The 17,488-nt window shown below is 40.9% G+C and overlaps 1 protein-coding gene across 1 annotated transcript in view; it reads left to right on the forward strand.

The window, feature by feature from the left end:
* The window catches only part of UBXN7 (UBX domain protein 7), a 29,268-nt gene extending 11,855 nt beyond the window's left edge, over positions 1-17,413 (forward strand). Inside the window, exons 6-11 of the mRNA XM_082320067.1 lie at positions 6,060-6,206; positions 6,614-6,704; positions 7,821-7,948; positions 8,381-8,774; positions 9,540-9,619; positions 14,045-17,413. Of these exons, the coding sequence (XP_082176193.1) occupies positions 6,060-6,206; positions 6,614-6,704; positions 7,821-7,948; positions 8,381-8,774; positions 9,540-9,619; positions 14,045-14,206 (1,002 nt within the window). The 3' untranslated portion in view covers positions 14,207-17,413. The remainder of the gene's footprint in view (positions 1-6,059; positions 6,207-6,613; positions 6,705-7,820; positions 7,949-8,380; positions 8,775-9,539; positions 9,620-14,044) is intronic.
* Positions 17,414-17,488: the final 75 nt, after the last annotated feature.

The following is a 17,488-nucleotide window of genomic DNA, read 5'->3' on the forward strand; positions in this document are numbered from 1 at the left end:
GATGGACTGCATATGGAAATGTTGATGACTTATTGAAGGACTTAACTAACGATGATAGACCACATTGATAATGTTTCAGTGTCAGTGTGGCAAATCACACTTGGTGAAAGACTTTAGTGCACAAAAGAGGCTGGTCAAAATGGAAAAATTGCATCCCTTGAAGTATCTCCGTATAGCACAATACAGAAAAAGCTGAAGTAACATTGCTTTTGATCGGTGAGCAAGTACTTTGCAAGGGGCTATGTAGTTTGCAGCACAGCCCTGCCAAGAAGCTCAGGCAGAGTTATGTTAACACAGCTAAGTGGTTTCTGATACCTGAGCTAGCAGAAGTACTCGAGTGTGGCTTTGCCACGAAGGTACAATGTTATCTTCAGTAGAGGTCTTGCTCTTGTATAAAATCACAGCGGTTGTCTTTTGCATCTGGTAGTGATGGAAAAAGTATCCAAGAGATTGTCTGCCTGAGAAGGGGACTGTTAACTTTAAATAATTTCAGGTGTCACCTTTCCTGTGTTTGTAGGCATGTGTGGGCCTAGTCATAAGTTGTTATGATATGGATCAGTGACTTAACTAATGATGAGGGAATATGCAAATTGGTACATATCTTTATTTTTTGAGTCCATAATTTCTAGATATTCTTCAGAAGTTGCAGCTATTACTGAACTTCCACCTGGTCATCTTTAAGTAGCTGAGATTGATTATTATTATTATTATTATATGATGATTTCATGAGAATGCAAACTAATGATCAAATGGTGCAATACAGATGCTGCAAACAGCGCTGGAGATCTGACTCCACGAGCTGAACAGAAATACTATTTACATTCTTTTCACATTTGCCACTACTGCCATGCATAAATACTAGAGCACTGTTGGAGAATTTTTGGAGAAATGCTGTGTACCTTTATTGAGTCTCCTGTTGGCCGCCTCTGTCTTTTTATGCTTCCCAAATCACCATGGATCAGTTGGCTTGTTACTAATTCCTGTGTTCTGACAATGCCCTCCGTATCTTTAACCTTCTAGCAAAATTCCAGGTTTGAAAGGATGCTGACGGAGAATAGCTGCATCTGCCTCAGCAAGTAATTTGATTCAATGGAAGCAGATGAGCAGACCGAAGTAGCTGGTGCTGAAGCATCCCTGCCTTGTGATATGTGGTTCAGGGTTTACTTCAAACAAGGTTGTGTCAGGTCCTCCAACTGATTATCCCTACTAGGCCTGTGGTTCAGAGCTGTTTGTGAACCCGGTGAATGCATGGTTAAAGGCAATAGTAAAGGGAATTCACACGAAAACAGCCAGTGCTGCTCCAGACTGGAACATATACACTCAGCAAGTGCCCTCTGACCTCTGCTGTGGAATTTGAGATGTGTGCTAGTCTTTCCTCATGTCTTGCTGAAAGCTTATCAAGACTTTAGCAGTGTTGATTGTGGCATCTGCCACAGTCAAAAGTAGTTTCAGAGGATGAAATAACTGATTGATAGATTTGATTTTCCTAAAGTCTCTGCATTCTTACTGTCTTGTAAATTAAAAAAGGGGGGGGGGGGTATATACACACTTTGTCCTGTTCTTTGCAGTAACTCAAATTTAAAGACGTGTACACTTTCTGGTATTGGTATTCACCTTTTTGTGTTCTTGTACAGTTCCTTGTCCCATGGGATATCCTTCATTTCAAACTGATGCTCCTCAACTTCATTACAATAAAAATCTTCAGCTTCTCAATTTGTTGATCATTACCCCTTCCATTTTAACTTTTATGACTGTAGACTTCTGTACTGCTTCAGCCTGGGACAATGTCAGGCCTCTTGTGAATCCAGTGACCAGAGTCTCTCAAAATTCATCTCTAGCAAGCTGCTGTTAACTTCTTCCTTCTCTGTATGCTTAGATAAGCATATATAAAGTATATAATAAATCAGAGATGTTTATCACATTCCAAAGTATCAAAGACTAAATTCTGTAATTTTGATGCTCTTGTAGTTTAGTGCTAATCTAAGTGGGGTTTTCTTACTAGTATTGGTGTGTGGTGTATTCTGACCTCTGGAGGGGTGTGCAAGAACATTCTGCCAGTGTTGTGCCATGTACCCTTATCATAGAATCATTTAGGATTTATGACTTAATTTAAACGTAGCAAGAGTGGTGGCATCTGGTCTTACTAAGGTTTTCATGTGTCTGTTGCTCATCTTTTGTTGCTCCTCTTTGGGTACTCTAAGGTTGATTTTGACAGTAAATAGATTTAGTTATCTTTGGTTTTCCCCAAGAAACCTCATTTTTCTTCAATTACAAAGAAACTTTGTTATCAGTAAGGTGCAAAAAGTTGCCATTTCATTTTAATTCAGTAATACTAGCTTTTAGGAGTAGATGAGAATTAACTTCGTTGAAGTGTTGAATGATACTGATTTTTTTTCTTTTAAACTTGTGATCCATGAAAAAGCAGTGTGCTTCACATACAGAACAACCTATGGTCACTATACTTGTAAAGTTAAGTGTGTGATTAACTAAATTACACCACAGAAATGTGGTGAAAAAAAATTGATACAGAAAATCAGTAAAATACTTTCTTTTAATCCTGCAGGCTTTTTGAACATGAGACACTAGATGTTAGTTACCTCGTGACTGGTGGAATGGGGCTGTATAAACCAGAGGCAAACAACTGATGGGCCAGCGAGATGTTGACCTCAACTGCCTTTTTTTTCCTACTAGAAAATTTCAGAGAAACTTTCAGAGCTTAAATACACAGTGTCAATAAAAAGTCTATGTTTGAGTAGTGTTGTGTATTTATATGATTGGGCTGTTATCAGTTAAGATTGCACAAGGGATTTCTAACTGCCATTTCCTGACTCTAATGTTGAGCTTTAATGCGTATTAAGTTTCAGAGTTATCTCCGTAATATAGAATCTGCTAGGAATAAATCACTGGAGTATAATAAATAAATAAATTGCACACCAAACATGCTTTGTAAAGAACAGCATGGTTTTGTTCTGATCTCAAGGACTGCTTTCAAGAATTGCAGGTGTTCATCTCTTCATGCATATGATGTGAGATATGATTTAATTTGTGGGGGGTACACACCAAATTGACTTAGTTTACATTTCTTGTTTAGGGAGGAGATAGTTCTGGCACGTGCAATTCTGTGCTTAACACTCATTAGGATTTCAGTACTTCTGTGAAGTGACCGTATGTCATGTTGCAGAGTTTCAAGTCTGTCTGTAGGAAGTTTCCTCATTTTACAAGTTAAACCTTTTCTGACTGCTCCCTGCTTTACAGCTGATGCATGTAGCAAGCAGCAATAGTTTGGAAGCTAATTTAGTCATTGTACTCAAATGATGCAATTATCTTTGCATAAGGTGCTTCTAGACTGGGTGTTTGCATAAGCATAGCCTGCAGATGCACTTTTGGCACAGGAATCGATGGTTGATGAAAGGATGTATGCCCTTGCCCAGGCAACAAGTGTAAGTGTAGCACAGATAGGATATTTCTCGTTCGATCATCTTGTGCTCTGACTTTCTGTCACCTGCTATCTTCCAAACTGAATCATGCTTGATTAGCAGATGTCCAGAAGGTCACAAGATGCTGGCTCCACTTCCTTGTTTCTCTCTGCTGACTTAAAGGATCAGTGCATTTCAACAAAGCTGAGCAAAGAGGAACCATCACAACATTTATAAGCCATATATGGTTCAGAAAAGTCAAATGAGATGAAACACGTTATTTTTAGTAGTGCAAGAGCTAGAGGTTATCCAGTAGGATTCAGTACTGAGTGTAAAAACAAGACTTCATTCGCATATTGTCTAACCAGATTGCTGGTTTGTTGCTGTACGTTCTATAGTGTTGCTATAAGTGCTATAGCGATGAAAAATGTGAATGGGTAGAAAGGTAAAGGTAAACTTATGACAGATTGGTTTTGTTTTGGTTTGGGTTTTTTTGCATCTAGCCTGTTGTTTCTGAGATCTACTACCTCTGTCTTTGAAAGTTCCTACTCTGCTGATTGCTGAAAGCTTGAACAAAGATGCTTGCAAAGAGTAGTTGTTCTGTACTTACCCTATCTGTGTGCTTTTTAAGTGCCTGGTGCTGGCCTTTATACCTCGAAGGAGGAGGAGCAATGGGGGGCAGCTTATGTTGGAAACAGTGAGTCTAAAGCCATCAGACATAGCTTTTGGGATATGCAAGCCAGCTCTTGAGCTGTCCCTTGTTCTTTTGTCACTTACCAAAATGACCCACCAATATAATCTCCAAACCCACAGTGTTTGTTTCTCCCACACTCTTCTCCTTCTACCCACCTCCACCTCCTCAGAAAAACACCAGTAGCTGTGTAACAGCAGAGTTGTGTGTGTGTGTGAGATGGTAGCAATTTAACCGTGTCGTTTTAAATGTTAAATGTGAAGCTTGTTGGTTTTAGAAGGAAGTTAAAAGTACTTTCAAAAGCTATAGCTGCTCTACAGGTGAAAACTCATCTTTGCAAATGTTCTGTGTGGAATTTCCTGCTTGCATCTTTTTGAGGACCTTAGCTGGACAGAGGAGAGGTAGAGCCAGGTTTTCACTAATATTGAAAAATATACAAAGTAAGTGTAGAAAAGTGAGATGCGCTTTCCAGCTTTCTAATTATATATTTTTCAGTTTGTTCTTTTAATCCAGTGTGGATTGCATTAGAACACAGGACTAAGGCAATCCAATTAACTCAAATAACATAAGGATTTTTGTTCCCGTTAAATTTGGGCAGTACTTCTAGGCCTTGTCTTAAACTGATTTCCTAGAATTAGTTCTCGAAATCCACAGTTAGCTCAAAACAGGTCTTCTAAATAAAAGCATAATGACTATATTTAAGACCCTTACCAGTTACTTAGGTGTCACCTGCCCCACTTTTCTCTCCTGGTGACCAAATACTGGATTCTGACACTAATATTAGTGGTAAGTAGTTAGCATGAGGTCCCTCGTGAGGACAGGAGGACTATTCCATGCTTCTGCATTCATTTTTTTTTCCTTTGAGTAAAATAAAAATTGGCTCTGCAGGTCACTTGGCCATGCAGATTAATTTTGTAGACTGAGGTTCTTCACTTCGCGAAGCTAAGTGTGTGGGATTCTTGTGTCTGTCTGTCACCCATTGGATAGGCTGACTATTCGAAAGTGCACTGGCTAAAATTTGTTTTAAAAGTAAAAATTTTGGTTTGGGGAACAAAATATTGCCCAAACCAGCAAAATCTTCCATAACATCCTAATTCCTTGAATTTGCTGTTAAGTGCATTACCAGCAGGATGGTGAACACACTTATAAATAAATACTTTTTTTTCTTTTTTAATAGGAAAGGGATATATGCTAGGTCCAGTCTTTCTAGGTGGTAAGAGCATTCCTGCTGTTGATATAGCCCTCTTTTTTTCAACAGGTATGACAGTTCAGCGATCAGAATTACATTCTTGATCAAACTCCTACCATTAACTTGCAACCAAGCAATCAGACAATGCCAGCTTTGTGACTCAAACCAGTAAGATTTCTTCCTGCGCCTTCCTGTCTCCCTCCCCACTTGCAGTCTGGATGACGAATATCAAAAAAGGATGCCTAATTTGGCAGTTGCACAGTAATAGGGTAACTGAAAACTTGGAGAGAAAAAAGAAAACACACAGAGAGGCGGTCCTGTTGAATTAATGCAAGTCCTCTGTCAATTATGCAATCTACTTAAATAGAAGATGATCCGCAGGTTTATCTTTAGAGTGAGCAGGTCTTTCCTCTGTTGTCAGATCAGTGTGACTGACTACACTCTTTCCCGAACAAATACTTTATTCAGCGTCCCTTTGTCCCCCCCTAAGTTGCTTTTCTTACTCTGTGCTTGGCTTGTTGAAATCCAGCAGCTCTCTTCATCGATGTGATTCTGTAATTCAATCAGTCTCATTTAAAGTAGGTCTTTCAGCCCTGCCTTCTGTTTTGTGGATGCCTTTTCACTAGCACTGTCCATCTTTCTCACTGTGAAGGGGTTTTGGTGAAAAATCTGACAGTGTTAGAAGCCATCACTGATATTTGCTGGCATTGGTTATGCCTGGCTCTTCAGTTTTATCTAATGAAGCTTTTCTGTCTGGTTACAGGCCAAGGAGTGTGGTCAGATGCAGAACAAATGGCTCATGATAAACATTCAGAATGTGCAAGATTTTGCCTGTCAGTGTCTCAACCGCGACGTCTGGAGCAATGAGGCTGTGAAGAACATAATCCGGGAACATTTCATTTTTTGGCAGGTGAGAAGTTAAACGGGGCCATGTGGGTAACGTGGTGTCCTGGTAGATGGAGCAGTGAAAAAACAGACTACTTTGAATAAAATGGCACTGTGGCAGTTCTCTTGGTGAACTTGCAGAAAAGATGCAGTAGTTCACGGGGATGTAGTTTATGGATGTAGCTGTAGCTCATGGATATACATTTGAATGCATAACCTGCCTTTCACTTGTGCATTCAAGATGTTACCACGTAGCTTCTAATACTTGGAGCATTAGAGGCATATTTTCAGCTTGTCAGAGTTACCGAGAACTGTACATACCATTTGTAGCATATACTGTAAAATAGAGAAAAACTTTGTACATTTTCAAGGTACAGTTTGTTTGTGCTCCCTCTCCACCCAGTAATTTGCTTCCAACGTGGTATTTTATAGGTATACCATGACAGTGAGGAAGGACAGAGGTACATACAGTTTTATAAATTAGCAGACTTCCCTTATGTCTCCATCCTGGATCCCAGGACAGGTAAGATAAGTGACAGTTGGTTACCTACAGTTTACATATCCCGTGAGAAGGACTGGCAGTTGTATGCTAGAATACCATCTTTTGCAGTATGTGTTACATTCAGCTGAAGAATCTCAGTTACATTGTTTTGCTCTCTGAGAGACCTTGTTGTCCCTGAGGACGTGCAGCAATATGTTTTGGAGGAACTAAGGGAATACAACTCCCAAGGCTTGATGAAATTTTGTGTATTTGGTTATCGTACTTGGGAGTACTTTCCTTAGAAAGTGAAAATAGTACCACCTGGTGGTAAAACTCTGAAATTAATTTTTTTAAGTGTCCTTTTAAAAGCTCCTTGAAATCATGTGATGAATAAACTACAATATTTGTAAGCATTACATGAATCTGCTTCCCGCTCCTTGCACAGTAGCTTTGTGAGGGTCAGCAATGACTTACTAAATTACCATTTTGGCTTGGGTTTGTTGCTTGGTTTTCTTTTTTTTTTTTTACCTGAACAATGAAACTTCTACCTCCCCCTCCAGCTCTTTCGAAATTGTTACTTTTTCTTTTGTATCCCAACACCATTTCTTCTTTATCATCATATAATGCAACTATATTAATGGTCTGGTCTCCTGCTTCTCAGGACTGAAGTAATAGTGTCTGTAATCAGAGCTGAGATGTCTTGCTATTTGGCTTAAACCACACAATTTTTTTTATTTTAAATGTTGAAACTAAAATTAGCATACTGTTCTTACCACTTTACTTATGGAAACAAATGCTGTTTGCCAAGGTATAGAATCAAAGCAGGCAAGAATGTAGAAATGCTTCTTCATAAACTTAGTGGTTTGGCTTTTTTTCATTTTGAAGCCTAATTCACCATTCTGTGCACACGTTCCCATAGATAAAAAGGAAAGAACAGAAATAAACAGGGTTTCTATTTATGTCGGTCCATGATTGAAACCTTTTCAAGGGAGTGGAAGGAGGAAGCTTCATAATTATCAGGTGGTAGCCTGTAGGAAGCTGCAGTTCCACAAATATGGACTCTTGCAGAGTGCATGCACAGCAGTGAATTGGTGTGTTTGACCACCAAGCTGCAACCTTTTGCTGAAATTATGTTTCATGACACCTTTTGTTCCCTAGGCCAGAAACTAGTGGAGTGGCACCAGCTAGATGTGACTTCTTTCTTGGACCAAGTGACGGGGTTTTTGAGTGAGCATGGACAGCTGGATGGCCATTCTACCAGCCCTCCCCAAAAATGCTCTCGTTCAGTAAGTATGAGGCCCTCTAGGAGGACTGGAAAAACATGAAAGAACATGCTAGCCTGTCTTTATCCAGCTGTACTGATTTCCCATTCAGTAGTATAAACAGACTTAATGAGTTAGTGCAAGAGCATGCAAAAATATGGTGCTCCAGGGAATGCCTTCTCCCATGATAACTACTTTTGTTGTGCAGTTTGTGCTTTCGTCATTTGTTTTGGATTTAGCAGTCACAGAATTGTGCATGTGTGGAAGGAAAATACACTACTCCATGCAAAACTCCAAGGAGAAGTCATTAAATAGTCATAGCATGACTAGCTTTCCATGCTCTTTGTTCCTGACAGTTTTAGTAGCTTCTCTTTGGAAGACTGATGTCCTCTTGATTTTCAGTACATATTTAAAAGCGATTTTTATATGTATTTGTGTGATGTCTGTATTCAACAGGAGAGTCTCATTGATGCCAGTGAGGACAGCCAGTTGGAAGCTGCTATCAGAGCCTCGTTACAGGAGACGCATTTTGATTCCTCACAGGCCAAGCAGGAGAGTCGGTCAGATGAGGAGTCCGAGTCAGAGCTTTTTTCTGGAAGCGAAGAGTTTATTTCAGTTTGCGGATCTGAGGAGGAGGAGGAATCGGAGAATCCTGCCAAGTTGAGGAAATCTCCGCACAAGGACTTGGGATATAAAAAAGAGGAAAGTCGGAGGCCTCAGCCTGAGCCCCCTGCAAGGACTGAGCCTGGGACAACATCAAATCACAGAGTACTGCCCTGTATTGATGCAGGGATACTGGAGGAGTCAACTGACAAGCCTGAAAGTACGTTTCAGGGCCTAGATGTGAATGGTAAGTTGCCACTTTTTTTTTTTTTTAATAGTGACCTGTGTTTTGGTTTGGTTTTTTTTTTCCGGAAAATCTTAATATGCTGACAAGCATGGTTGTATCCCTTGTTTTGAAAAGCTAAATCTTTTCTACTGACTTGCTCCCTCCTTGACACCAGACATTTGAGCGATTCACCTTGCCAGCAGCACCACTTTGGCATAGCGATGCCACAAACTGCAGAGTTGTGTTAGCCACTGAGCTTGTTTCTTAGTTTGAGACCTTGTCCACGAATAAAGTATGCATTGGTGTAATGTAGATGCATATGACAGGGCTTCTACCAGTATGGTAGAGAGAAGCAGAATAACATCAGCCCCACCTCATGCTCAGTTAGCTTGGCTGCTTTGACGGTCTGGACTGAGTTTTAGTAATGCAACTTTGGCTAGTACAAATGAGTCCCCGGAGTCTCTGTTTCTACCTGCGGTGCCTGAGCTGGGATGCAGCAGAGTGAGGTGGTCTCAGAGGCAGAGGTAGCACAGTGTGCTTTTCTCTGGGAACACTGACCGTTTTCAGTCTCACTACTATTAACTCTTGACAGAGTCCTGAGTTTGATGTGTATATTTTAAACACATGTGGTAGAAGTATATATCTTTATAGACTGGAATCTTGTATTTGTCTCCAGTCCTTAACCCTGCTATGCTGTGCAGTAAAGCATGCCACCTAAAATCTACAGAAGAGCTCAATTCAGCTGCCTTGTTGTTTGTTAACTTGTAGTAACTTCCTTTATGCTAGGACCAAAGGCACAGCTGATGCTAAGGTATCCAGATGGAAAGAGGGAACAAATTTCACTGCCTGAGCAAGCTAAACTTCTGGTGAGTGGAGTTAATCGGAATCCTTGTTTGAGTACAGGAGAGCTGAAACTGGAGAATTTCTTTTCCTGTGGTGGCACTATTGAAATTGGGTCTAGTGAAAGTGGTATATCCAGGGAGTGCTTGCACTGTCGTTCTGTTGTGTTTCTTATGTGTATTCCTCTCTTCCGATCAACAGACTCTGCTGGCTCTGTATTTTTCCATTGCTGCTTGGGTTGCGTATACGCTCCAGTGTCTTCCTTAGTCCCCAAACTGCTAGTTTCCTTTCTAAAATTACCGTAAAATACTCTCAGCTCACTCAGTTGTGTTTTTTTTTTTTTTTTCATAAATGGAAAAGCTCAGTTGTTGCCCATGGTCAGACAATGGTAAAATCGAGGGCAAAACCCTTCATTCTTTTTCTCCATCTCTTTCACCATACTTTCACACTCCCTTCTGGACGTGGATGACAGAGCAGACTTTGGAGGAAGTTCTCCTAAAACAAATTTGTTACAATATTATTTAATTACTGTGCTTCAGGTGTGTGTCTCAACTGTGCTTTGGGCTTGTTTACCTTGGAGAAGTCCATGTGGATGGTGTTTCCATCAAAAATTTACAGGTGCTTATCTGGAAGCAGTATGTAAAGAGGTCACTATATTCCTGTTAGCCATGAGTTTTCATGACACAGTGGCCAGTTAAGCTCATTTTAATGTAATCAACCTAAAAGCTCTGTATTGAAGTCTTAGGGAAGGCAAAAGCACACCTCTTCAGAAGGATCTCATGCAGATTTAGAAGAAGAGTGTCACATCTCTTACAGAAAATGAGGCTGTAACCAAGTCTGCAGCACTCTGGAAATGTACAGTGTCTCAAGCTCATATTCTCATCCTTAACGCTTTTGCTTGAAAATAAAAGGGAAAAAAAAAAGTTGCCTTTGTTATACCGTCATCTCTCAAAACCAAGCGTAAGTGTAAGGTTGTAGACTGCCTGCAGTGCTTCACGTGGAGTCCTGGGGCTGAAATATAAAGACTGAGGAACACTGGCAGAGCATCGTGCTTACTGTAGGAACCTGCTTTACTTTCAGACCTTCATTCTTGCTTTGTTGTAGCATTCATTGGTGTATAATCTTTTTCCAAGTACTCCTTTATGTCTTAACTGCTTTTTGAAAGCAGTCTGTTAAACAAAGTTGCATGTATTATTAAACATGTAGCACTTCTGAATACTTTATTTAGGTGATATGTAGGTGTAATATTGATACATTCCTAATAATCCTGACTTCTGGTTTTACTCCTTTTATGGACTGCGGTAGTTAAAGGAAGTTAATCTCGGCAGGTGATTTCCTCTCCTGCCCCTGCTCTACAGTCAGCAGAGGAATTTAGGTGAGTCAAGGTTTGTGGGTAAAGATACCTTTTTATTGCAGAGCTGAACAGGCAGCTTTTGTGCTCATGTCATGTGGTCTTTAAAAGCCATTCTTTACACATAAGCAGACTTGTTTACACATTCTTTACTTCTTTACACATAAGCAGATCTCCAGGATCTGCTTATGCTTTCAATATTACCGTAACGTTTTTTTTCCCCACCTAGGCAAGGAAAGAAAAAAAAAAAAAGGCAGCACTGTCTTTTTATAGAAGCAGTTGCTCATTGTTTGCAATTAAGTAGCTGACTTCACTGTGTTCAGCAGCTCAGCCCTTTGCATCGCTGACTGGTTGCCTACCAAGTGTTGTAAGGTGTGCAGGAAAGGTTGGCCTTTAAATGGGGCAGGGGGGAGATGTGGGCAGTAAACTTAACTGAATTTTTAAATACAGTGGTTTGTAAAGGAATTTTGATCATCCTTGTTGCCTGAAAAAGAAGTCAAACCCACTTACTTGCATTCCTCATCAGACACAGGCATTGTAATCTACAAAGCTTGTTGGAGAACAGTCCAGGTAAAAGAGGAGGTTGGCATGACAGTCTGCTCGTACCAAAGGTTTATGTGTGGATTTTGATGAATTTGAAAGAAACCTCCACGCAGGTGCTTCCCTGGCTGTTCTGGAGTCATCAGATCTTGGGAAAGTCCAGGTTGCAAAGGATCCCTGGAGGTCATGTGGTCTAACCCTCTGTTGAAAGCAGGGCTGTAGATGAGGTTATCCAGGGCCCTCTCAAGCTGAGTTCAGAATACTTCCAGCAAGGGACATTCCACCACTTCTCTGGGCAACTTACTCCGAAGTTTAATTTCTCTCACAGTGAAGAATTCCTTCCTTATATCCAGATGAAATTTCCCCTGGAGCAACTTGAGTGTGTTGTCTCTTGTCACCACGCATCTTTGTGAAAGAAATGCCTTCATGTTCTCTATATTGGAAGACTGTGATGATATTCGCACCAAGCTTTTTCCTTTCTAGGCTGAACAAATCCAAATCTTTCAACCTTTCTTCATGTACCAAGGTGTGTCCTGTACTCTAGTCATTTTGATGGCCCTCCACTGGATCCTCTCCGGTTTTTCCTTGACCCTCTTGAATGTGGAGAGACTGAACACAGGATTCCACACGTGGCCCAGCAGAGTGGCATAATTGCATCCCTTGATCTGCTGGCAATACTCTTGTTGATGCAACCCAGGTTTGCTGTCACTGCTGCAAGGACGCACTGCAGACACATGTTGAGCTTTCTTGATGAGTTTTGCCAGTCTCGCCATGACATCCTGGATCTTGGCTCTAGGCAAGCAGCAGGCTTCAAAGACTCAGAGTTAGGTCGGCAGCTGGGTGCCTCAGTCCCCCGCAGAAAGAATCCTCTCCACCAGTATGCATTGCTTCTTCTCCCTGCTGGTTTTGATGTGTTGAGTAGGACCAGTTTGTCCAGCTGTATCTTCCAGTGGAACTTGTTTGTACTCCCCATTTATTGCCAAGACTTCATATCGTTTTTTCAAAAGTTTGTTGTGTTGTTTTTTTGTTTTTTGTTTTTTGTTTTTTGTTTTTTTTTTTTAATAATTATTCCAAGTGAGGGAAGAGCTGCTGTTTTGCTGCCACAGGTCATGAGTCTCCAGGGTGCCTTGTCCTGCAAGTTGCTGTCCTCCCTGTGTTTGAGTCTTGCTTCTGGTCATCCTGGTCTGTCTGCACCACAAGGCCTCAGTTCTTGCCCTTGCAGTGTTGCTGTCAGCATCCTGCTGCTTTCTTGCTCATCTTCCCTGATGCAGCAGGACATCCTGACCTCTTCGTGCAGCTCCTTGACCTCATGTTCCATCTGCATTGATGCCCCTGAAATATTAGGAAGAGTGCTGCGGGCTGTTGTGGGAGACCACGTCCTGGGTCACGTCAGCACCATATGACCGATAGCTTTCCTACTGGAACACAAACACTAAAATGAACAGCCACCCAAGTGATCTTCTGAGCCCCTTGCCTGTGAGCTGCAGCAGTAACTGCCAAGTACTTGTTTGCGACTGCTTTTTTCTGTGCTGAGTCGCTATGGTCCTGAAGTGGCAGCTAAATAGCGAGGGGAAGCTAGTGGAATAATTAGCACTAGTAGAAGCTTAATACTGCTAGCTTACCTCCTTGCACTTAATGTACTGGCATAAGTTGCCCACCAGAACTATGTGAAACAGTATCATTGGGACCCCCTTATTACTTCATACTTTCTGTTTTATTACATATTAATTGTCTTTTTTCCCCCCTCTTTAAAAAACTACAACTTTTCATTCTTCCTGAGTCTTGCTCTGTTGCTATATCCCCTACTGTTCTGCCAATCTCCATTTCTCTATCCCTGTCTATTTGTACTTTACGCTCTCATCTGCTCTGTTTCCTGATGAACTTGGGAAATCTCTCTCGTTGTAGCATGGACATTAACTCTTCTGGATATGTCTGCTTGTTGGGTTGTGAGGCTGATACCCCTTCATCCCAATGCCCTCTGTATCCTGCCCCAATTGCTATTGTAGGCAGCAAAGTCAATGAATTGAAGAGAGCTTTAAAAAAAAAGAAAAAAAAACCCAAACAAATCCTCATGCTTCTTGAAGGCAAGAAAAAAAATTAAATTTTTAGTAAAAATACTGCATTTATTTTTGTCAAAGTTACCTGACAAAAATGCTTCTTTAGTGGCTTTTAGGTTTAATGTAAGGGTAATATCTGATAAACAAGTGAGGGTGCTTCTGTTTTGGGGCACTTTAGGATTATTTTGCAAATCTTATTTTACTGTGATTTGAATATGTGATGTGGAATTCAGCTTGCTTGAATTAATGTACTATTATGTATGTCTTCTGTTTAACGAATCAGTTAGGTAAGGGATCACTTGGTATTTAGTTTTTATGATTATTCTTACCATTTGTGGGTCAAATTAGATAGTAAAAGAGGGTCTATACTATATGGAAATTTTCAAAATTTCCTTTGCCTGTGATTACACACTTCTTTTTTTAAAGGAAAACGGGGATGTTTTTTACATTCTTTTGTGTTGTTTTGAATTATATGACACTTCTTTGCCTTTCTTTCTCTCCAGGCTCTTGTGAAACATGTCCAGTCAAAAGGATACCCCAATGAACGCTTTGAACTTCTCACCAACTTCCCTCGAAGGAAACTCTCCCACCTGGACTATGAAATCACGTTACAGGAGGCAGGCCTGTGTCCTCAAGAGACTGTCTTTGTGCAGGAAAGGAATTAGCACTGTGGCCTGAGTTCTCCCAGCCTTCCTCCCTTCTCTTCTTTGCCTGGGACACCAACTCGTTAAATATGCAGTTGAGGGTCATAGGATTGCAGTGCTGAAATCAGGCAGGCAGCTGGCTGGCCCTTCTCTCTCTTCTTCCCTTCTCCTGCTCTAGTGACCAAATGAGAGTGTTCAGAGTTTTATTTTCTTCCTCACCCTGGGCCCTGCGGAGAGCATTGGGAAGAACATCTTTCCTTTGTTTTCATGGAATAAAGTAAAATGGTGATCTGTGTATCCCGTATGCTGGGGCTTGGAGTGGCCATAATACACATACCCTTCTCGCTGCTATTCTTAAATCTGTTTTGTTTAATTTATTTTTGAAAATAGTGTGTGATAAGGCACTGAGTCATCTGTCTGTAAGGGGAGAGTGTAATCTTCAGTACAGTCTTTCCTTTGTTTTGATTCTCTACACGAAAGGTCTCCATTAACCTTAACAGCCTTCTTAAGGGTTCACTTGTCTAGTGCTCTGTGAAAACTTGGGTTTTGGGAAGGAGTTGGGTTGAGCTGTGGTGAGATACTTTGCCTCCATCTAACTTAAAGGCTTCTAGATTGCATGCATGTTTTCCTCCTGCTTTAAATGCTGCCAGTGGACATAGTAAAAAAAACAACCAACCAAAAAAAAAAAAACCCAACTATGTATGGGATTGACTGCTTGGCCCAGAGGGAAAGCTGCATGTCCACTGTTGGAGCAGAACTGACTCTTTGGTAGAAGTAGGTGGGGTTTCCATTTTTCTCTCCCCAACATCCCCTAAGCGTCTCCTTTTTACTTTCTCTCAGGATTTTGAAAATGATGATGGAAGGTGGCAGGATACTGTAAAGATCTTGGACTCTCTGGAAAACACCTGTCATAAAAACTTGACAGTTAGTTGGCTTTTTTTCTTTGCATGGTGTTCTGTTTTGTTTTCCCCAGAAGTGACTAGCTTTGCAGGGGTTTTAGAGCACTGACTGTGATTGAGCAGGACAGCAAGTCCTAAGCAAGTTTTCTTTCAGTAATTAAAAACATATACAGCCTTGTCAAGCTGTGGAATGAATTAATGCTGACTTCACAGCCTGGTGGCTTGAATGCTCTAGGCTGCTTTTTATTCTCTTTTCATGTTTATCTACTGTCACTTACCTCTAAATCTGGAAGGCTGTATGAAAAACTATTCCTTTATTTAGGCTTTCTTTTCAGCTCTGGAAGCTGGCACCAGAAGTCGTGCAGGCATATCCTGTGCGTACACTGGGCTGTGCAGAGTGCCCTGTTTTTCCAATGTCTTCTCTAGACATTGAGCTGTTGATCACTTGGCGTTACAGTAGATAATACAGTGGGATAAAAGTTAACTAACACAGCCATCCTCAAGGTGGATGTCTAATTTGTGTATTTACAACTAAGAACTCAGTTTAGTGTGCTCTTCATCAGTGAGGAATAAGGCATGTGAGAGCTACCATAACTGCTAACTTTTTCTGGAACTGTCAGATGATCATACTTGTTAAAGAAAAATACTGTAGTGGTCACAAATTTACCATAGACTAAAACTTTTCAAGATATTTTGCCTTTAATTTCATACTAGGCTGCATACTTTGGAGTCTTTAAATGTAGGAAGTCACAAAAAATGTCTTGCATTCCCCATAATAATATTAACTCACAACTGTCTTCTGCTCATAATTGAGGTTTTACATGTAATTATACAATTGCATAAATTGATTTCCCTTCTACACAAAAACTATTTTGCGTTCTACTGCAAGATGCAGTATCAGGAAAGTAAAATCTGACCACAGTTTCCTGATCAATGGTTGATGTGACATCGGATGTCATTTTTGGTTTGTAAAGAGACACTGTCATGGAGGCTGCTTCCCAGCATTAGAAAGTGAATTGCAAGGCCAGCAGAGGAGGGGGGGATGTTGGTGTTTGGCCCGTAAAGCATCAGTGGCACTTCTAGACTGAAGGATCCTTTGTGTTTCTAGGGTATCCAAATTCATAACTCAGACTTGGACGTACGAGAGAGCAGGACAGAAGGGAACCCTTTCCATGTAGGTCTGATGCTTCCCTAAGCAGCTTCAGCTCTCTAGTTGAAATAAGTCACTCTGATGTTTGTAGCCTTGAAAATCATTACCTCTTCTTCTGTGATTAGCCACAAGAAAATTAAGGCAGGTTGCCAACAGTACCCAGCACGTGTATAGATAATCCTCTTATGTCCCTCAGGCAGGGTGGGATGGGACCATGTTGACCTTTCCTGCTCTCCTGCCAGTGTAAGGCAGGGAGCCTTTGTGGTTCCACCGATTCCTCTTTGGAGTTGTTGCTGGTTGGCTGTGTTTGCTGGTGGAGGGCCAACTCATTTTGAACAGGCTTAGGTTTGTATCTGCTCTGGGAACATAGTTCCACATCAACTTTTCTAGCAGTTAAGTTAAACGTACAAAATTGACTCTGCCTTTGCAGTTCTAGGTCTCTTTTATTGGTAGCTTCTCTTCTTCCCTCCTGCCCCTCCCCAGTTGTACTAATGTACGTGGGGCTAAGCTGTGATATGTTGAAGCAATCTGATATAAAATAACTAACAGCTGTATCAGCAGTGGGGAAGAGGGGAAACTGCATTGCAGGCAAGAGCATGAACTTCTTCCTTCAGTTCTGCTGCTGGAGAGATTGTGCACTGTGTGGTCCCATGCTGTGAACCCTCCTTTCTTACCCCCTCTTTCAGAGCTAAGCGTATGAGCTGCAGGGCAGCAGGCAGCTGACAACTCCTTTCTTTCTCCTCTGCTCAGTTGTAAGGAAAGGAGTAACCATGCACTCATCATCTTGCTATCAAAAACAAAACTGGGAGCCCTAGGTTAGGTTTTGTTGCTTTTGTTATGCCAAGAGCAGCTCAGTCACCTGTCTTGTGAGGAAGCAAATGTTGCACTTGGCTGCTGCAAGTTTATTTTTAAACCATTAAGAAACATGCCTCTCAAGCATGGTAAATAGTTTTGCCTGCTGGTGTAGTGGGACCAGGAGTGCTTATGCTTTCACTTCATTTTTTCTTTCTTGAGGTTTTATTTAGAAAAATATTCATCATCTTATAACCTAACAGGGAAAGAAGAATGTGAAATTGAAGATTTAAATTGAAAATGCAATTTTTCTTCCGTCTCACAGTTCCTAGTAGTTTGTTCTGTTCCAAGAAATTATGAGCCTGTTTGTTTTGTTATGTTTTGCTGGCATGATGTGTTTTTTCTTTCAGTTTTCTTTTGCTTTGTTCTGTGAGCAGAAGGCAGAGAAAAAAACTTTTTAAG

The sequence above is a fragment of the Platalea leucorodia genome, assembly GCF_965183815.1.
Source record: "Platalea leucorodia genome assembly, chromosome: 8".
NCBI lineage: Eukaryota > Metazoa > Chordata > Aves > Pelecaniformes > Threskiornithidae > Platalea > Platalea leucorodia.